General features: G+C 42.4%; 1 protein-coding gene across 2 annotated transcripts in view; it reads right to left on the reverse strand.

Annotated features, from left to right (window-relative positions):
• The window catches only part of MSH2 (mutS homolog 2), an 82,335-nt gene extending 71,045 nt beyond the window's left edge, over nt 1–11,290 (reverse strand). The window contains exons 1-2 of one of the 2 annotated variants that reach the window (XM_047745648.1): nt 11,011–11,290; nt 475–629 (exon numbers count right to left, since the gene is read on the reverse strand). In XM_047745648.1, coding sequence (XP_047601604.1) covers nt 475–629; nt 11,011–11,221 — 366 coding nt within the window. In that variant the 5' untranslated portion in view covers nt 11,222–11,290. The remainder of the gene's footprint in view (nt 1–474; nt 630–11,010) is intronic. The other variant, XM_047745647.1, reaches the window with a different exon arrangement.
• Between the last annotated feature and the right edge of the window lie 7,626 nt (nt 11,291–18,916).

Here is an 18,916-nt window from a genome sequence, read left to right on the forward strand (position 1 = left end):
TGCATTAGGCTCCATGCTCAGTGGGGAGTCTACTTGAGACTGTCTCTCCCTCTGCCCCTCCTACTCACAGTGTCTCTCTCTCAAATAAATAGAATCTTAAAAAAATAATAATAATCTTTAAAAAGTATATAAATGAGGTATTTGGGATACAGTTAATCTGTGTGATACTACTTTAAAAACAATAAAATCAAATCTTTGTTTAATGCTGGTATTCAATTTTACATAAAATCTATTTTCTTATTTAGGTTTCAGGGATATTGACAAAGCTTCAAGTATTCATACTCCTAATAAGGATTTACTGAATTTCTAAACTGCTATTAAACCATGATTTTAAAAACCACATGCTAAAGAATATTTCTCAAAGCATTTTATCACAACCTGATTAAAATATTAAAACACACAAGCGAAGTCCCTCACATCTTTATTTTTTCTACTCTTAAAAATAATAACCAAATTAAAGAGGAAGATAATTACCTTAAATGCCAAATACCAATCATTCTCCTTTGAGGCCTTACTTCCAGCTCTATTCTTATAAACTTCGACTCTGTACTGTCGAACTAGAAGAAGATCTTTTACAAAAGACTCAAAATTCATTTTACTAAGCACAACACTCTCCAAGGTCTTTGTTCCTAAAGAAAAATATTAAAAATTCATATTACACATTTGAGGACTTAAAGTGGTTAAGTGTTCAGGTACCTAACACGATGGCTCCCCCCCACCCCCGTAAAGCTACATTCTTCTCTCAGTAATTCATTCTTTCAATAAACTGTTTATCAAGTACTTACTACTCATCCCAGTTGAAGGGTATAAAAAGATGAATAGATGTAGCACCCAACCTTTTTCTGTGGAACCTATGCATCAAAATAAAAAATTAAAAAGATACAAAGAGAGGAGCACCTGGGTGGCTCAGTCAGTTAAGTGTCTGCCTTCAACTCAGGTCCTGTTCTGGGATTGTGGGATTGCAGGGCTCCCTACTCAGCAGGGAACATACTTTTCTCCCTTTCCTCCCCACTCATGTTCTCTCTTGCTGTTTCTCTCAAATAAATAAATAAATAAAATCTTTAAAAAGAAAAAGAAGAGGAGGAGGAAGAAAATAATACAAAGACAGGGGCGTTTGGGTGGCTCAGTTGGTTAAGTGTCTGCCTTCACCTTGGGTCATGATCCCAGGGTTCTGGGATTGAGCCTCATATCAAAGATAAAAAAGAGTAGGGGCGCCTGGGTGGCTCAGTGAGTTAAGCCTCTGCCTTCGGCTCAGGTCATGATCCCAGGGTCCTGGGATCGAGTCCCGCATCGGGATCTCTGCTCAGCGGGGAGCCTGCTTCCCCCTCTCTCTCTGCCTGCTGCTCTGCCTACTTGTGATCTCTGTCAAATAAATAAATAAAATCTTAAAAAAAAAAAAAAAGAGTAAATGCATATCCAGCTAAACTTACTTGTCCTTTCTTATAATTAGTTTCTCAGAATTTTGAATAAAAATCTTATAACTAGGGGCGCCTGGGTGGCTCAGTGGGTTAAAGCCTCTGCCTTCCGCTCAGGTCATGATCTCAGAGTCCTAGGATCTAGCCCCACATCCAGCTCTCTGCTCTGCGGGGAGCCTGCTTCCTCCTCTCTCTCTGCCTGCCTCTCTGCCTACTTGTAATCTCTGTCTGTCAAATTAAATAAATAAAAAATCTTAAAAAAAAAAATCTTATAACTATACAGTATTTGTATGTAATTAAACTTTTCCCGAAAGGCCCATAAAAATATATGTCATTATTCACTGCAAAATGTTCTAGGTAACGCAGGTTAAAATTCAAAGGTTCAAAGAAGTACTGCAAAAAGAAGACTTCCCTTTCACCAATGATCCCCTACATATCCAATTCACCAGCCAAGTGCTATCAGTTTATAAAATATATTCCCAAACACAAGCTATACACATACAAGCATTACTTTGTTCCTCTCTTACATCAATAAGGACATACTACAAACACTGTTCTGTATCTTGGCTTTTTTTTTTTTTTTTAACATCTGAATATACTTTGGAGGTTGTTCCATCATTACAATCAGCTTCTTTCTGTTTACAGCTGCAAACATTCCAATGACTCTGAGGATGTTCTATAATTTAGTCTCTTACTGATGGATATACAGGTTGTTTCCAGTCTCTATTATTACAACAACGCTGCACAATCTTGTACATGCTTCACTCTCCAAACAGGTGAGCACATCTGTAAGACAAAGCCCCCAACTGGATTTTATCAAAGAATATGAGTGATTTTGATAAATACTGCCAGAACATTCTCCTTGGTTGGCTGTGCTAATTAGCACCATCATCCATAAAGTATGAGTGCATCTATTTCCCCTCTCCAATCAACATAGAGTTTTCAAACTTCTTGGTCTTTATTTTTAGATCAATGGTTTTCAACTGGGAACAATCTTGCTTCTCCAGCAGATGTTTGGAGGCATGTGGGTTCTTACAACACGGGGTTTCATTCAGTAGAGGTAATATCGACTATTCACTTAATGGTAATACTTGTTAGGGCATCTGGGTGGCTCAACTGTTAAGTGTCTGCCTTCGGCTCAGGTCATGATCCCAGAGGGTCCTGGGATTGAGCCCCTGCTTTGGGCTCCCTGCTTGGTGGGAGGCCTGCTTCTCCCTCTCCCACTCCCTCTGCTTCTGTTCCCGCTCTGTATCAAATAAATAAAATCTTAAGAAAAAAAAAAAAAGCTAATACTTGTAGATTATTCTGACAATTCTGGATCTTATTAAAAGTTTAACCTAGGGGCGCCTGGGTGGCTCAGTGGGTTAAAGCCTCTGCCTTCAGCTCAGGTCATGATCCCAGGGTCCTGGTATTGAGCCCCACATCGGGCTCTCTGCTCAGCAGGGAGCATGCTTCCTCCTCTCTCTGACTGCCTCTCTGTCTACCTGTAATCTCTGTCTGTCAAATAAATAAATAAAATCTTTAAAAAAAAAGTTTAACCTAAATTTAATTAATAGATCATGCCAAGGGGCGCCTGGGTGGCTCAGTGGGTTAAGCCGCTGCCTTCGGCTCAGGTCATGATCCCAGGTCCTGGGTTCAAGCCCCACATCGGGCTCTCTGCTCAGCAGGGAGCCTGCTTCCTCCTCTCTCTCTGCCTGCCTCTCTGCCTACTTGTGATTTCTCTCTGTCAAATAAATAAATAAAATCTTTAAAAAAAAAAAATAGATCATGCCAAGTACAAATATCAAATACAAACAAGCATAAAGATTAATTAAATGACATAAGGCAACTGTTTTGTACAGCTAAGCACAGGTGATACTTCCAATATCCCTTTCATTAGTTACAAGTACTAGCAAGAATTCCCACTGTGTGACATGGTGAAAAAGGGCTCAAATCTTGCCTCTCTTAAGGTTCTTCCCTAGAACATTCTGTACCTCACCCAGGACTGGCAAACAATTATCTACAGCAACCAGGCAGGTATCAAACGAGCAAAGGAAGAGCAACAGACCTGACATGGCAGGTGGCTTCAAAAGAGATCATATGGAGTGGTCGAAACAGTGACAAAAGGAAAAGCACACTGGGGTAAAGGGCTATGTCAGAGAGAGCAGCCACTCAGCTTCAAACACACTGCTGAACCATGGGGATATTTATACCCAGAGTTTTCAACTGCACGGAATTTTCAAAAGCAGCTCAAAATATGAATTTTTTTCCTGAAATCTCCCTATCTTTAAAATATAGTCAATCAGTTCAAACTTGGAGCAAAACCCTATTTAGGATACCAATTTCAACACAGTAAGTTTAGCAGTCACATTTTCTTACAGACTTGAATAGACTGCTGTTTCTTTAGGTTGCATTTAGACAGCAAGTTGCATGAGAATTATGTTTACTCTAGAATCCCATTCAACAAGGTCTGTAGTCACGTTCTCAGAGGCACGTGCAAGACTGAAGGCCTCCAGCCTGCAACAGGCTCGTATCTCCCAACTAACACTCACTCAGGATCAGAACCTGAGTGGAATGGTCAGCCCTATCTAAATTATTTCCTGGTTTTGCCTAAAACTCTTCCCATTTTGCCCGAGACTCTCCCAGTTTTAATACTGAAAGTTTGGTGTTCCAGAAGGCCCCTCAGTCCCAAGCAAATGAGAATGACTGGTCAGCCTACCAACCCATCTAGTTAAATTCCCTGTGAGTAACATTATTCAAAAGATGAGACATCATAAAATAAAAACAAGGGGGGGGCGCCTGGGTGGCTCAGTGGGTTAGGCCTCTGCCTTCGGCTCGGGTCATGGTCTCGGGGTTTTGGGATCGAGCCCCGCATCGGGCTCTCTGCTCAGCAGGGAGCCTGCTTCCTCCTCTCTGCCTGCCTCTCTGCCTGCTTGTGATCTCTGTCAACTAAATAAATAAAATCTTAAAAAAAATAAATAAAATTAAAAAATTTAAAAAAAATAAAAACAAGGGAAAAAAAAACCTTCAAGAAAAGCAGCACCGGCACCTGGGTGGCTCAGTCAGTTAAGCGTCCAACTCTTGGTTTCCGCTGAGGTCATGATCTCATGGTCTTGAGATCAAGCCCCACGTTTGATTCTGCGTGGAGTCCACTCTAGAGATTCTCTCCCTCTGCCCCTCCTCCTGCTAGTACAGACTCGCTCTCTAAAATAAATAACTCTTTGGGACGCCTGGGTGGCTCAGTTGGTTAAGCAGCTGCCTTCGGCTCCGGTCACGATCCCAGCGTCCTGGTATCGAGTCCCAATCGGGCTTCTTGCTCGGCAGGGAGCCTGCTTCTCCCTCTGCCTCTGCCTTTCATTCTGTCTGCCTATGCTCGCTCTCTCTCCCTCTCTCTCTCTGACAAATAAATTAAAAAAAATTAAAAATAAATAAATAAATAAAAATTAAAAAAATAAAATAACTCTTTAAAAAAAAATAGCACCAAACTAGAGTTAATATAAAATCAGAGAATTTCTCCCAAAGGTTCTGATAAACACCACTGTGAATTTTACCAGCAACTTCCAGTAAATACAACAGTGAGTTTCAAAAACAGTTTTTCATATCATCCTTTAAATTAAAAGGCAAAATGTAAAATCCAACTCAACAAAAACAATTGAGAGGGGGAAAAAACAAGATTAGTCTGGCAAAATTCTGAAACAGCTCTTAAATCAAACCAGGATATGCCAGCCGAACTGTCTACCCAGCACAGGATTTTTTTTTTTTTTAAAGATTTTATTTATTTGATAGAGATCACAAGTAGTCAGAGAGGCAGGCAGAGAGAGAGAGAGAGAGAAGGAGGAAGCAGGCTCCCCGCTGAGCAGAAAGCCCGATGCAGGGCTCGATCCCAGGACCCCGAGATCATGACCTGAGCCGAAGGCAGAGGCTTTAACCCACTGAGCCACCCAGGCGCCCCCCAGCACAGGATTTTTAAAGTACTTGATATTGAATGCCATTACAGGATGAACAAGCACTCTCAGATCCACAAGCCCCACCCCTCCCTATTACACCCAACTACTTTGCACATCAATGTTATCTACCTGGGTCCAGAGCAAACTGGTCAAAACTTTCTACCGCCACTTTTTAAAAAAAGATTTTATTTATTTATTTATTTGAGAGAGAGAGAGAGAATATGAAAGGAGAGAGGTCAGCGGGAGAAGCAGACTCCCCACAGCACAGGGAGCCTATGTGAGACTCCATCCTGAAAGTCCAGGATCATGACCTGAGCCAAAGGCAGTCGCTCAACCAACTGAGCCACCCAGGAGTCCCTCTACCCACAACACTTTGAACAGAAACACAGAGTCACAACAGTGGTGATTTCTTAAGAGTGGGTGGGGTGAAGAGATAAATGAGATGATTCCTCTCCCCCATGGCCTGCTCTCCCCCATGGCCTCCTCTACCTCTACTGCTAATAAGACAGGCCACCCAACTGCCAAGGTTATCCTGTGAAGTTACTATTTCTCTCAAAGGAGTTTTTGTGACACACTGGGTGGTGGTGCATTTTAAGTCTTATTTACTGATGAGCACAGAAAGTGCTACTCTAGGTTCCTGGTGAAGAGACTGGCATTGTATGCTTTATCTAACCTGCTGGGAAGTAAAACTGACGTGGTGTGAAATAAGAGAACAGGAACAGAAAGGTACGCAGCCTCCACCTAGGGTACAGCAGAAGGAATAGCCTCAGGTTCATATAAGATTCTTCAAGAATAATTTGGAGCCCCCAACCTCATTGAGATGACAATTACCATGTGTCTGCTACATGTGGGCATCATGCTAGGGGCTAGAGTTCAGAGGAAGACACTGGTTAAAACACAGGTTCTGCTAAGAGCTTTCAGTCTATTGGGATACACAGGCAATAGGTAGAATAAATGCTATGTCTAGGGTAAGAAGGCCCAAGAGTAGCAAATACCTAAGAGGGGTAGGGCAGCTAACCAGTCTTAACAGGGAAATCAAGAAAGGCTCCCAACAGGAGATGCTTTCTAAGCTGAATTCTGACCAAAAAAAAAAAAAAAGAGGCAAAACCCAAGTAATTTTCTTTTTCAGTGACTCAGATTTCTTATCCATAAATTGGAGCTCGGTACTAACCCATCTCACAGGGCTTTTTTTAAATAACATTGTGATCATTAAATGTTGAAGAATAAAAGTAGCTTAAAAGATGTGAGTAAGTCTACCTGCCAGTAGAATGAACCAGAGGAGAGGAAACAGAAAGCCAACTCTGAAAGAGGGGATTGGGATCCAGACCACAGCAAAAGGCTCATCTCTTCACTGGCACAATAGGGAGGAAAAAATGGGTACAGATGAAATTAAAAAGTACAGGTTCAACAAATAACCCAGGGGCGCCTGGGTGGCTCAGTGGGTTAAAGCCGCTGCCTTCGGCTCAGGTCATGATCCCAGGGTCCTGGGATCGAGCCCCGCGTCGGGCTCTCTGCTCAGCGGGGAGCCTGCTTCCCTTCCTTTCTCTCTGCCTGCCTCTCTGCCTGCTTGTGATCTGTCTGTCAAATAAATAAATAAAATCTTAAAAAAAAAAAAAAAAAAAAAAAAAAAAGAAATAACCCAAATGTCTGTGAACTGGCAAATGGGTAAAAACAAGATATGATAGATCCATACAATAGAGTATTTTTTGGCAATAAAAAGAAATGAAGTACTGATAGCAGAGATGAACCCTAAAAATATTAAGTGAAAGAACTCAGTCATGAAAGACCACATATTTTATGATTCCATTTTTTAAAAGATTTTATTTCTTTATTTGAGAGAGAGAGATACAGCAAGCAAGCATGAGCAAGGGAAGGGGCAGAGGGAGAAGCACACTTTCCGCTGAGCAGGAAGCCAGAAGCACGACCTGGTCCCAAGACCCTGAGATCATGACCTGAGCCTGAGGCAGATGCTTAACAAACTGAGCCACCCAGGTGCCCTTAGGATTCCATTTTTATGCAATGTCCAGGGTAAGTAAAATCTAGAGAGATGAGAGGTTAGTGGTTGCCTAGCATTGGGAGAATTGGGGGAGGGGGGTGTGTTACTGCTAATGGGTGCAGGGTTTCTTTTGGGGACAGAAAAAAATGTTTTAAAAATTTACTGTGGGGGCACCTGGCTGGTTCAGTTGATAGAACATCCATCTGACTCTTGATCTCACGGTCTTGAGGTCAAGCCCACGTTGGGTGTAGAGATTACTTTAAAAACAAATATATAGGGGGCGCCTGGGTGGCTCAGTGGGTTGAGCCGCTGCCTTCAGCTCGGGTCATGATCTCGGGGTCTTGGGATCGAGTCCCTCGTCGGGCTCTCTGCTCAGCGGGGAGCCTGCTTCCCTCTCTCTCTCTCTGCCTGCCTCTCTACTTGTGATCTCTCTCTGTCAAATAAACAAAAAAAAAAATCTTTAAAAAAAAAAATATATATATATATAAATAAATAAGATGTACTGTGGTGGGGCACCTGGGTGGCTCAGTCAGTTGAGCATCCAACTCTTAGCTCAGGTCTTGATCTCAGGGTGCTGAGTTCAAGCCCCATGTTGGGCTCCACACTGGGCATGGAGCCTACTTTAAAAAAAAAAAAAAAAAAAAGATGTATTGCCATGATGGTTGCTTAACTTTGTGAATATACTAAAATCCACTGAATTATAAAACAGGAACACTGAAATGTTTACATGTGTCAATCAAAAGTAAATGTGTGAATCATACTGTATGTGAATAGTATCTCAACAAACCTGTTATATTAAACAAGGTATCCTTTGGGGGCGCCTGGGTGGCTCAGTGGATTAAAGCCTCTGCCTTCGGCTCAGGTCATGATCCCAGAACCCTGGAATCCAGCCCCACATCGGGCTCTCTGCTCAGGAGGGAGCCTGCTTCCTCCTCTCCCTCTGCCTGCCTCTCTGCCTACTCATGATCTCTGTCAAATTAATAAATAAAATCTTAAAAAGAAAAAAAAAAAGGATCCTTCTGAGGGCAGGAAATTGAGAGAGTTCTAACAATTTGTCTTCTACTGAGACAAGTTTGACTGCTAAAGAATGTGGGAAAAGGTGGGAGGCTCTGAGATTTGCCTCAAGTGCAAGTGCACATGACCCTCATCAGGTTATTTACAGTTCATCAGGCCTTACAATCCAGGCATAATTTACCAATCTGGGTCATTTCTCAATAAGCAATGCTGCCTAGAAATATAACTAACCTTAATTTGATCAAGGTTACCAGATGGAATAGAGAAGCACAGAAAAAGGTTTTGTTAACCCTTTACCTAAATGGTCTAATATTGAAATGAAGGAAAATTCCTTCCAAGAAACAAGTATTGGCAGCCTCACACCAACATACATTATTTAAAAAGATGCTCTGTTACACTGCATCTTGTACAGTGAAAACTGCAAGACACCCACTTTGGGGATCTCTGAGACATTTTTGAGAACCTCCCTCTTTCACTTATTTCACCCAATTTCTAGTAACAAATGATCTATCTTTTTCTAACTGTTATTATCCAGGGCGCCTGGGTGGCTCAGATGGTTAAGCGTCTGCCTTCATCTCAAGTAATGATCTCCTGGTCCTGGGATCCAGCCCCATGTCCGCCTCCCAGCTCAGCAGGGGAGTCTGCTTCTCCCTCTCCGCCTGCTTGTGCTCTCTCTCTCAAAGGAACAAATAAAATCTATAATTAATTATTTAATTTAAAAAATTTCACTGTTACTATCCCACCGGAACATACAGTAGGACAATCATTTACCTAAAATGTGTGTTTGGCATAAATGTTTAACCTAAGAACTAGATCCTTAAGAATAACTCACATTTACTTGCTAATCTCTGAAAAGTTAAATTCACCTTTAACACCATTCTCAATATGAACAGGAAGTGACTATCTAGATTACTCTTAGGAATGCACCCAGTAAACACCTACATTTTAACTTTCAAGAGCAATGAAAGGAAAAAAATTTTTTTAAAAACTATACTCAACTATAGAAGATTCTGGATATTCATACTAAACTTCCTTCCCAGTAAATGGGTGTAAAGCTTAGCATCCATTATTCGTTTCATAATCTAAATTAGAAAAATAAAAACATTAGACTCATTAACGGGTGCTTAAAAAAATCAGTGATTCAATTTACAGAACCATACAAGTATGTTTAGAACTTTTTACATCATTTTAAATGCTTAAATTATTCTAAGCTGCATAATACAAAAATAGGAGAGCTACATTCACTAGCCTTGAGTAACTTTAAAACTGGAAAGTGACTTAGACCATTATTAACTATGAAGCCATCCATCCCTCACTATCTCTGGCTGGTCTTCATTGATCCTAACACCTCTCCTCTTGCCCCTTCTAACCGAGTCCCCATCTTACAGCCAAACATCCAACACACCTCTCCACCTTTACTTAAGTCATCCAACCTCTGGGCCTACAGCATAAAATTTCAACTCAGCACAACGAAAAAAAGCCTTCCATCCTCTGACCCCACCCACCTGGGCCACCCTCCTCCCGGTTTTCTGCTCCGGGGACACCCATCTGCCTTTTTTCAGACCCTCTCCCCAGCGAAAGGCTAGTCCTTCAAGACGCAAGAGAAATTTATTCTCATCCAATGCTGCTTCTGTGGTCTCCAATCGTTGCCATTCCTGCTTCTATGCCTTTTCAACAACTTGCTATGGAGCACACACTTTCACAGTTCTTCACCTTCAATAACTGATTATTTCTGCCTTGCTCTCCACTAGAGTGAGCTCTGTGAAGGCAGAGATACTGTCTTTCCCAGTGTCCATAACCCCCTCTGACACAGCAACACTCAATAAATTTTTGCCTGATGAATGAAACATTAACATCCCATCTGCATGTGGCAAAGGCAGGACTAGAACCCACGACTCCTCACTACACCCTCCCCCTCACTCCGTTATGATGGAAAGAATGCTCCATCATAACGGTGCCGGGGAGTATATAAAACATCTAGAACGTCTAGCTCACATAGTGTGAGAAGTCTGCAGCCTTACAGGGAGAGATAATGCGAGAGACATGGGACCGGATTACGGAGCGCACGCATAGCCGAGCTGAGGCCAAGACAAACGTGACTAGTCCAAAGTCACAGATGTTAAGTGGAGGCGCCGCGACGCGAATCCAAGAAATGTGGCTCCAAGTCCGAGGTCCTGACCACTTGACACTGCTGCCTATCAATAGCAACCCGTTCCAGATCCAGGCACTGAACCAGAGTTAAGTGGAGGGTGGGCAAAACCACACCGATGACATGAAATGTTCTCCCCAACCCCCTTCTATTTTAAATCTCACTCCTGGACCGCAGTTTGCGGGGAGATCTACAGGGCCAAGGCGGGGCCGCGGGCAGACACCCATGCGACTGCTGTGCTATTAAAAACAAAAACCAATGTATTAAAACGCCGGGCAGAGCGGTCGCTCCTTCCGTGTCTCCTGTTAGTTCAGGTCTGCGGCCGCTGTAGAGGGACCGACTCAAGGGCGGAGGCGGGGCAGGGGCGGATGGCGCCCCACTTGGCCAGGCAGCAGCCAGAGGAAGCGCCATCCCTGGGAGGCACCGACGTCCCCGCCCCCGTAACTCCTTGCCCTAGAGTCCGCTCGCTGCCCACCGCCCGAGGGGAGCCCGCGCAGTCCCCGCCCTCACCTGCCGGCCCTAAGTACTTGACTACCCCCTGGGTCTTGAACACTTCTCGGGCGGCCAGCAGCGCGTCCTCGTGGTGCGCCGTGTAGAAGTCGCCCCGGTCGAAGAGGCGCACCGTGGTGGTCGGCTTCTCCGGCATCGCCTGGAAGAAGCGCACGAAGCCGACCTCGGACGCGCTCTCCAGCTGCAGTGTCTCCTTCGGCTGCACCGCCATTTCGGAACCTCTCCGCGGACTGCCAAAAGGAACTGCGCGACCCCGCACCCGCTAAGCTGTTTCCCGCCTCCCTTCCCTCCCTCCTGTGCGGCGTCCGGCCTTTGCTGAGACGCCCAATCAGCACCTACCGCTGCTTTTTGGTGGGTGGGAGTCCGCCGCGGTAGCCAATCATAAGCGGACGCGGCCCAGCTTCCCGCGCACGCTGACGACTCTTGTCTACTGCGCATGCGTAAACCTAGGTCGCGCGCCGACCGTGGCAGACAGCCATTCTGAAAAGATTTCAGGTCCAGGTGCTTCTTTCTGCTGTGCTCGCGTGGGATCTGGGTGGATGACTAGTTAGGGAAGGCGGCCAGGTGGGCCGTTCTGGCGGTTTTGAGTTTGTTATGTACCCAGAAGCATGAGAGTGAAAGCAGAAAGAAACTCAAGAACAAGGAAAAACTAGCTTTTCTCCCCATCCTACATTTTTTTAAAAACTTCACCTCCGGGACGCCTGGGTGGCTCAGTTGGTTGAGCAGCTGCCTTCGGCTCAGGTCATGATCCCAGCGTCCTGGGATCGAGTCCCACATCGGGCTCCTTGCTCATCAGGGAGCCTGCTTCTCCCTCTGCCTCTGCCTGCCATTCTGTCTGCCTGTGCTTGCTCTCTCTTCCTCTCTCTCTCTCTGGCAAATAAATAAATAAAATCTTTAAAAAAAAAAAAAACTTCACCTCCTATCTGAGCGCTGACTACTGTACTGAATCGTTGAATCACTATATTGTACTCCTGTGAGTAACAACACTGTACGTTCATGCAACGTGGGAGGTTTGGGGGGGGGGTAGGAAAAGAATAAATGAAACAAGATGAGATCGGGAGGGAGACAAACCATAAGAGACTCTTAATCTCCCAGAACAAACTGCGGGTTGCTGAGGGGAGGAGGGTCGGGAGAGGGTGGTGGAGTTATGGACATTGGGAGGGGTGTGTGCCGTGGTGAGTGCTGTGAAGTGTTTAAACCTGGAGATTCACAGACCTGTACCCCTGGGGCTAAAAATACATTATATGTTTATTTTAAAAATTAAAAATTAAAAAAAAAGGGACGCCTGGGTGGCTCAGTTGGTTAAGCGGCTGCCTTCGGCTCAGGTCATGATCCCGGCGTCCTGGGATCGAGTCCCACATCAGGCTCCTTGCTCGGCAGGAAGCCTGCTTCTCCCTCTGCCTACCACTCTGTCTACCTGTGCTTGCTTTCTCCCTCTCAAAAAAAAAAAAAAAAAAAAACACACCCCTCTCTCCCTTTTCCTTGTTAAGCAAACTGACCAACATCAAAATTACAGGTTTTTTCCATTACCTCCTTATTGTTCTGTACTAGCCACATTCTTGTTTCCTCCACTCCTTAAATGATTTATTAAAAAACATGTGGCCTTCTATGTGCCACCCTCTTCTAGAATTTGAGGCTCACTAGTAATGTTCAGTTTACACTCAAATAAATGAATTCAGATGATACAGTAAGTAAATTAACAGTAGTAAACTGTTAGAAGATAACTGTTTTGGTGAAAAACAAAGAGTGAATTTTTTTTTATTATTATTTTTTTAATATTGAGCAAAGACCTGCAGGTCAGGATGTGTCCTGCAGTTACCTGCCTTAGGAATGGTATTGCACGCTCCTGTTTGGCTCACACTTACCCTGTGGAAGCAGCCCCAACCCTGACTCAGCTGCAGAATTACTGGGGAGTGGGAGTGGGAGGGCTTTCCAAAGGTATTCTTGGGCCCCATGCACATATAAAAGCTTGGAATTTCTGAAGGTGGAGTATTGGGATCTTTTTAAAAACTTCTCCGGGGCATCTGAGTGGCTCAGTGGATTGGGCCTCTCCCTTCAGCTCAGGTCATGATCTCAGGGTCATGAGATCGAGCCCCGCATCTGGCTCTCTGCTCCACAGGAATCCTACTTCTCCCTGCCTCTCTGCCTACCTGTGATGTATCTCTCTGTCAAATAAATAAAATAAAGAAGAGAATTAGTGGTCAATGTATAATCCGGAGGCGCTTAGCTGTTAAAATACCCAGACAAAACCTTAGGAATAAATAAATAAATACATACATACGTACATACATACCTACCTACCTACCTCTCCGGGTAGGCCTGACAATCAGCTCAGTTCTGAAACCACTGGCGTGCAAGTTAAAATCCAAATACCTTGGGAAACAGGAAGTTTGGATCATCTGACTGCAGACTACTTTCCAACAGACTTACATCCCCCACAGCTTGCAGTACTCCCCGCCTCACTGCAGCTCTGGGATCTGAGCCAGTAAATTCCCCTTCCCCAGCGCCTGGCTGTCTCAGTCCATAGAGCATAAGACTACTTATCTCAGGGTCCTGGGTTCAAGCCCAACGCTGGGCTGAGAGCTTACTGAAAAATAATAATTATAATTAAAATAAATTCCCCTTAAAAAAGAATAAAAAAAATAATAAATTCCCCTTCCCTTTCGACACTTGTGGCTCCAACACAAAATTGTCCCTCTTCTGGAATGGCCCTTTCCTGCTCTTTGTGTAGCAAATTACTAGTATTCATTCTTTCTTCAGGCGGAAATGTCTCCTCAGTCAAACCTGCCCAGTTTCTGCAGATATACTTAGTTGCATTATCTTCTGGAGTACCACCTTCTTCATATTCATATTACAACAAAATTCGCTGCATTGTTTTAGAAATACCTGTTCACTTCTTTGAGCACTTAGAGAAGCCACTAATGGGTGTTTATGTTTGTAGTTAATGATAATGGTTACTGTTCATCAGCATTCATTGACTGTCAAGTGTTTTCCTTATTTTTACATGTGTTTACTGTTTTAATCTTTGAAACTCTAGGTATTACATCCTATTGTTATACTTATTCTACAAATGAAGAAATGGAAACATAGAGATATAAAGTCACTTGCCCAAGATTACAGTTAGCAGTAAGTGATAGAGCTAGAGTTCTGTTTTGCTCCAGATTCTGTATGCTTACCCATCTGTGTGATGTAGTTTTTTTGAATGTTGGTATGATGGTGGGGCCCAGAGCTGACAACCAAGAAAGAATTCCTGAGACATCTTTGGTGCAAAAAGATTTTATTAAAACACAAGGACAGGACCTATGGGCAGAAAGAGCTGCTACTCTCTGCCTGCTGCCTCCTGCTGCCCTGGGATTGTGAGGGACAACTGATTATATACCTTGGGGCTGAAGGGAGTAAAGATAAAGGAAGTTCTAAAAGGATTTTCATATGCTAAAGATTCAGGTTCCTGGAGGAATGTTATATCTCAAGTATTTGTCAATGGACTGCAGGTAATAAGGACATTTAATTTTATCTACATTTCCTTCTGCCTTTGTTTCCCACATCATGTAGGCCACAACGCCTGGCACCTATTGGGTGTGCAGGAAATGTTTGTAAACGAATGGGCGTGGATCACAATAACTGCTTCTAAATGATAACTTGGCTTTGAGTGTCACATCATCTCTCCCCCCTTTCCCAGTTCGTGTCCTAAATAATTCAGAGGGAAGCAGCATGGTAATAAAAAGATCTATCTCCAGGGTTGATGTGAGGATTAATGGAGGTAATAGCTTTGAAAATATTTTGCAATCTTGGAGCAACTGGGTAGCTCAGTTGGTTAAGTGCTGCCTTTGGCTCAGGTCATGATCCCAGGGTGCTGGGATCAAGTCCCACGTCAGGTTCCCTGCTAAATGAGGAACCTGCTTCTCCCTCTGCCTGTCACTCCCCCTGTTTGTGTGCGCTCTCTCTCTCTCTCTCTCTCTGGCAAATAAGTAAATAAAGTCTTAAAAAAAAATCATCCACCATCATCAAGTTGGATTTATTTCTGGGATGCAAGGGTGGTCAATATTCACAAATCACTCAACATGATACATCACAACAATAAAAAAAAGGATAAGAACCATGTGATCATTTGAGTAGGTATATAAAAAACATCTGGCAAAGTACAACATCCATTCATGATACAAACCCTCAACAAAGTAGGTTTAGAGGGAACATACCTCAACACAAGAAAGGCCACATATGAAAAAACCACAGTTAACATCATACTCAATGGTGAAAAACTAAGAGCTTTTCCCCTCAGGTCAGGAATAAGATAAGGATGTCTACTCTCACCACTTTTATTCACTCACTGGAAGTCCCAGTCATAGCAACTGGACAAGAAAAAGGAATAAAAGGCATCCAAATTGGTAAGGAAGAAATAAAACTTTATTATTTGCAGATGGCATAATACTACGTATAGAAAACTATAAAGACTCCACCAAAAATAACTACTAGTGGGGAGCCTCGGTGGCTCAGTGGGTTAAGCCTCTGCCTTCAGCTCAGGTCATGATCTCAGGGTCCTGGGATTGAGCCCCACATCAGGCTCTCTGCTCGGTGGGAAGCCTGCTTCCCCCCACTCTCTCTCTGCCTACTTGTGATCTTGCTGTCAAATAAATAAATAAAATCCTCAAAAAAAACACCACAAACTACTAGGACTGATAAATTAATTCTGTAAGATTGCAGGGTACAAAATCAATGTACATAAATCCATTGTGTTTCTATATACTAATAATAAAGCAGCAGAGAAATTAAGAAATCAATCCCATTTACAATTATACCAAAAATAATAAAATACTTAGGAATAAACCTAACCAAAGAGGTGAAAGACCTGTACTTTAAAGATTTTATTTTTAATTTCATTTATTTATTTGAGAGACAGAAAGAGAGCACAGAGGAAGAAGGAGAGGGAGAAACAGACTCCCCACTGAGCAGAATGTGATTGTCACCTGAGACAAAGGCAGACACCTAATGTCTGAGCCACCCAGGCACACTGCTTATAGTTTTTAAAGTACAGGTCTTGGGGCACCTGGATAGCTTAGTTAGTTAAGCATCTGCCTTCAGTTCAGGTCATGATCTCAGGGTGCTGGAATTGAGCCCCACATTGGGCTCCCTGTTTGACGGGAAGCCTGCTTCTCCCTTTCATACTCCCCTTGCCTATGTTCCTTCTCTGGCAGTCTCTCTCTCTCTCTCTCTGTCAAATGAATAAATAAAATTAAGAAAAAAAAAAAAAACCTATCAAGCAATGGGGGAACCTGGGTGGCTCAGTAGGTTAAGTGTCTGTCTGACTCTTAGTTTCAGCTCAGGTTATGATCTCAGGGTCATGAGATTGAGCTCCTCCTTAAACTCCACTCAGCGCAGAATCTGCTTGAGATTCTCTCTCTCCCTTTCCCTGTCTTGTTCATCCTTGCTCTCCCTCTCTCTCCCTTTTCTTCTAATAAGTAAGTAAATAAAATCTTTCTTTAAAAAATCTATCAAACTATGATACTATATGTGGAAAACCCAAAAGATTCCACTCCAAAACTGCTAGAACTTGTACAGGAATTCAGTAAAGGGTCAGGATATAAAATCAATTCACAGAAATCAGTTGCATTTCTCTACACCAACAACAAGACAGAAGAAAGAGAAATTAAGGAGTTAATTCCATTTACAATTGCACCCAAAACTATAAGATACCTAGGAATAAACCTAACCAAAGAGGCTAAGAATCTATACTCAGAAAACTATAAAGTACTCATGAAAGAAATTGGGGAAGACACAAAGAAATGGAAAAATGTTCTAACATTTAGACATTGGGGAGGGTATGTGCCATGGTGAGCGCTGTGAAGTGTGTGAACCTGGCGATTCACAGACCTGTACCCCTGGGGCTAATAATACATGTTTATTTAAAAATATATTAAAAATATATTTAAAATATATTAAAAATATATGTTTATATATATGTTTATTTAAAAAATAAATAAATTTATTTTTAAAAAAGCTATCAAACATTGATGAAAGAAATTCAAGGTAACACAAACAAATGGAAGGATATTCCATGTTCATGGACTGGAAGAACAAATATTGTTAAAATGTCCATACTACCCAAAGCAATCTACAGATTTAATGTAATCCCTATCAAAACACTAACAGCATTTTTCACAGGACTTCAATAAGCAATCCTAAAATTTGTAGAGCCACAAAAGACACTGAATAGCCAAAGCAATCTTGAAAAAGATAAACAAAGCTGGAGGTGTTAACAATTCCAGATTTCAAGTTATACTACAAAGCTATAGTAATCAAAACAGTATGGTATTAGCACAAAAACACACACAGATCCATGGAACAGAATACAAAGTCCAGAAATAAACCCATGATTATGCGGTCAATCTTTGACAAAGGAGGCAAGAACATCCAATGAGAAAAAGACAGTCTCTTCAACAAATGGTGCTGGGAAAACTGGACAGCTGTATGCAAAAGAATGAAACTGGGCCAATTCTTACACCATACACACAAAAAAACTCAAGATGGATTAAGGACCTGAGACCTGAAGCCATAAAAACCCTAGAAGAGAGCACAGGAAGTAATTTCTCCGACATTAGCTGTAATAACATTTTTCTAAATAGGTCTCCTCCAGCAAGGTAAACAAAAGCAAAAATAAACTATTGGGACTATACCTCCAAACAAAAAGCTTCCACACAGCAAAGGAAACTATCAATGAAACTAAAAGCCTACTGAATAGGAGAATATATTTGTAAATGATATCCAATAAGGGGTTAGTATCCCAAAATATATAAAGTACTTATATAACTCAACACCAGAAAACCAAACAATCCAATTTAAAAATGGGCAGAAAACATGAAGACATTTCTCCAAAGAAGACATACAGATGGCCAACAGACATAGAAAATGATCCTCAATATCACTCATCAGAGAAATGCAAATCAAAACAATCAGATACCATCTCACACCTGTCAGAATGGCTTAAAAAACAAAAAAACGCACAAGAAATGGGGCACCCAGCTAGCTCTGTCAGAAGAGCATGCAGCTTGTGATCTCAGAGTTGTGAGTTTGAGCCCATTTGGTGCAAAGATTACATGAAAACAAAGAGTACATTTATTGCGATGAGCAGAGTAATGTACAGAATTCTAGTACACCTGAAACTAATACAACACTGTATGTGAGCTACACTGGAATTAAAATAAAATTTTTAAAAAATTAAAAGTTTGGTAAGAAAAGAAAAAGGAATGGTAGCTTGTTAGGGAGGTCAGTGGGAATTTTTAAAGGAGTTTGGGGGGATGTTTTAGGATGATGGGAAAGAGTTGTGAAATTATGTTCTATCTATCAGAAGTGTATTTGTGGAGGACAAACTTTCCTCTTCCCTCTTAGGTCCAGTTCCTGGGAGTATGTGAATTAATCTGACACAAGGCAGATCAACAGGAGGCAGTTTTTAATACTATACCCACAGGAGCAGAAAATTTTAATAAGGCTAAATTCTGAGAACATCAGTATTTCAGAGTCAGGGGAGACTAACACCAGTTATGCCAAAGAAAATCTGTAAATAACATACCGGGGTAGGAAATGGGAGAGTCATCATGGTGATTAGCTGTGGAGAGATCACATGATTAAACACTGGGGAAAAAGGGCCATTGGCAATTGGTAGGTCAGTGTTGTCTTTACAAGCATAGCTTCAGAAGAGAGGACAGAAATGTGAGGGCATGGATTGAAAAACGTATTATTGATTTATTGCCTCTTAAGTGCATATCCACTTTTTTCGCCTGCTCTGTAAAGATGCACCTGAAGCTTTGTCAGTAGAGGGCGCAGCACAGACGGAACAAGAGGAAAGGGGTTAGCTCCCCTTGCAACACCTAGTATTTCCCCAGGGCACAGCACCCAGGGCTTCTCCAGCACT

The sequence above is a fragment of the Lutra lutra genome, chromosome 9, assembly GCF_902655055.1.
Source record: "Lutra lutra chromosome 9, mLutLut1.2, whole genome shotgun sequence".
NCBI lineage: Eukaryota > Metazoa > Chordata > Mammalia > Carnivora > Mustelidae > Lutra > Lutra lutra.